Here is a 1631-nt window from a genome sequence, read left to right as displayed (position 1 = left end):
TCAATCAGTCAATGGATTATATTAAATGTGTGTATAATAAAAAAGATTGATGGAAATGAGCTAATGGAGTATACATAGACATACCTTACAAGTTATGTTTAGTTTCTATTTCTTTTGTAATATTGGCATATGATATACAGGGTAACCTTTAAAGAATATATATATTTATATAGTCTCTCATGGAAATGCACAAAAGGAGGAAAGTGATAACAGAACCAGAGACTCGCTACTTTATGCAACAAATTGGTACAGCCTGTAAATACCTTCATGAGCAAAAAGTGATACATAGAGACCTTAAGCTTGGCAATTTGTTCCTCAGTAATGAAATGGAAATCAAACTAGGAGACTTTGGTTTGGCAACACGTGTAGACTATATAGGGGAGAGGAAGAGGTAAGAATAATGTTAGTCAACCTGTTCTTGATCTCATGATACAAAAAGTCATTGAGAAGCCTAAGTGAGTTTAGCATTGAAAGTTAACTTATTCTGATTTTATATAATGGTAGATTAGCATTTTAATGTGTTTGTATTAGACAGGGGGAGTCTTTTTACCATGGTGTTGTTGGTTACCAAAACTTTTTCAGTATGGAAACTGTTAAAAACCATGTATGTAGATGTGAGAGTTTCTTGGTTCAAGATTTTTTTTTTTTTACAAAAAATTGCATAAATATTTAAAACATTATGGTGCTTTGTTTCCAAGTGAATATGTATAGTAAAGCATATAGGTATGGTAATACAATTACTATGTGATGGTAGCTGTTTGGCTCTTCTTCTTTTGTTATGACTGCATAAGGGAAATTAAATGACTTCAGTTGATTATCACTTAGGAAATTTCCATTGTGAATGTCATCTTTATGCTGCATCTTGAACTCACAGACTGCATTTTTATGTGTAATGGTGTTGTCCGATTCAGATGCAATGGACATCAATGTGTCTTTGTAAGGTTGCTGTATTCCTCTGAAAGAAGTAATGTTTAGGGTACTTTTTTTTTTTTATTACTTTGCTGTTAGGGCTGTGATACATTGACGAATCTCCATGTAGGACGGTATATCGAATTGATCAGGATATGTAGAGTGCAGTTCTTCAAGTATTCTTCTTGTGTCCATTTTATTCTACTCATCATTGAGACCTTTCTTGAACATTTTAACAACATCGTTCTTGAACCGGTCTATATACTTTGGGCTATAAATTTTATCGTGTGGTGGATGTATTGCCTGTTCAAGAGTAAATTCCTCCAAAAAGTAGCTGGAGTTTGATTTACTTTTTTTTTCATTTCTGAATTACTAGAGGATTCATTGGCTGCTTCCCACTGCACTTTTGAGATATTTTTACTGCAGAGGATAATCTATCACATGAACAACCACAACGGCTGCAATGGAAGCGTGTTCTGCAATGCTGATACTTGCATTTATAAGTTAAATGCTCCATGATATTTCCCTTACTGTTCACTACCACATTTTTCTTTACCTGGGCGTTAACAGAATCATCGATTCAGTAAAAGTAGTGCCAAACGACCACATTTCAGCCAATGAGAATTATCACAAAGTTATAGTAAAAACAAAAAAACTGCAAGGGGTTAACATTTCTTGATCAACAAACAAAGATATCCCCCCTGGCTCATATGTGTTAAAAG

At 33.9% G+C, this 1631-nt stretch overlaps 1 protein-coding gene across 2 annotated transcripts in view; it reads left to right on the top strand.

Annotated features, from left to right (window-relative positions):
* LOC106466199 (serine/threonine-protein kinase PLK1-like) overlaps positions 1-1631 on the top strand; it is a 27453-nt gene that overhangs the window by 3587 nt on the left and 22235 nt on the right. For both annotated transcript variants that reach the window (XM_013926443.2, XM_022394156.1), the window contains exon 4: positions 174-391. In XM_013926443.2, coding sequence (XP_013781897.1) covers positions 174-391 — 218 coding nt within the window. The remainder of the gene's footprint in view (positions 1-173; positions 392-1631) is intronic.

This window comes from Limulus polyphemus, unplaced genomic scaffold (genome assembly GCF_000517525.1).
Source record: "Limulus polyphemus unplaced genomic scaffold, Limulus_polyphemus-2.1.2 Scaffold2185, whole genome shotgun sequence".
Taxonomy (NCBI): Eukaryota; Metazoa; Arthropoda; class Merostomata; order Xiphosura; family Limulidae; genus Limulus; species Limulus polyphemus.
Note: the sequence above shows the minus strand (reverse complement) of the source record. Positions and strands in the feature narration are given on the sequence as shown.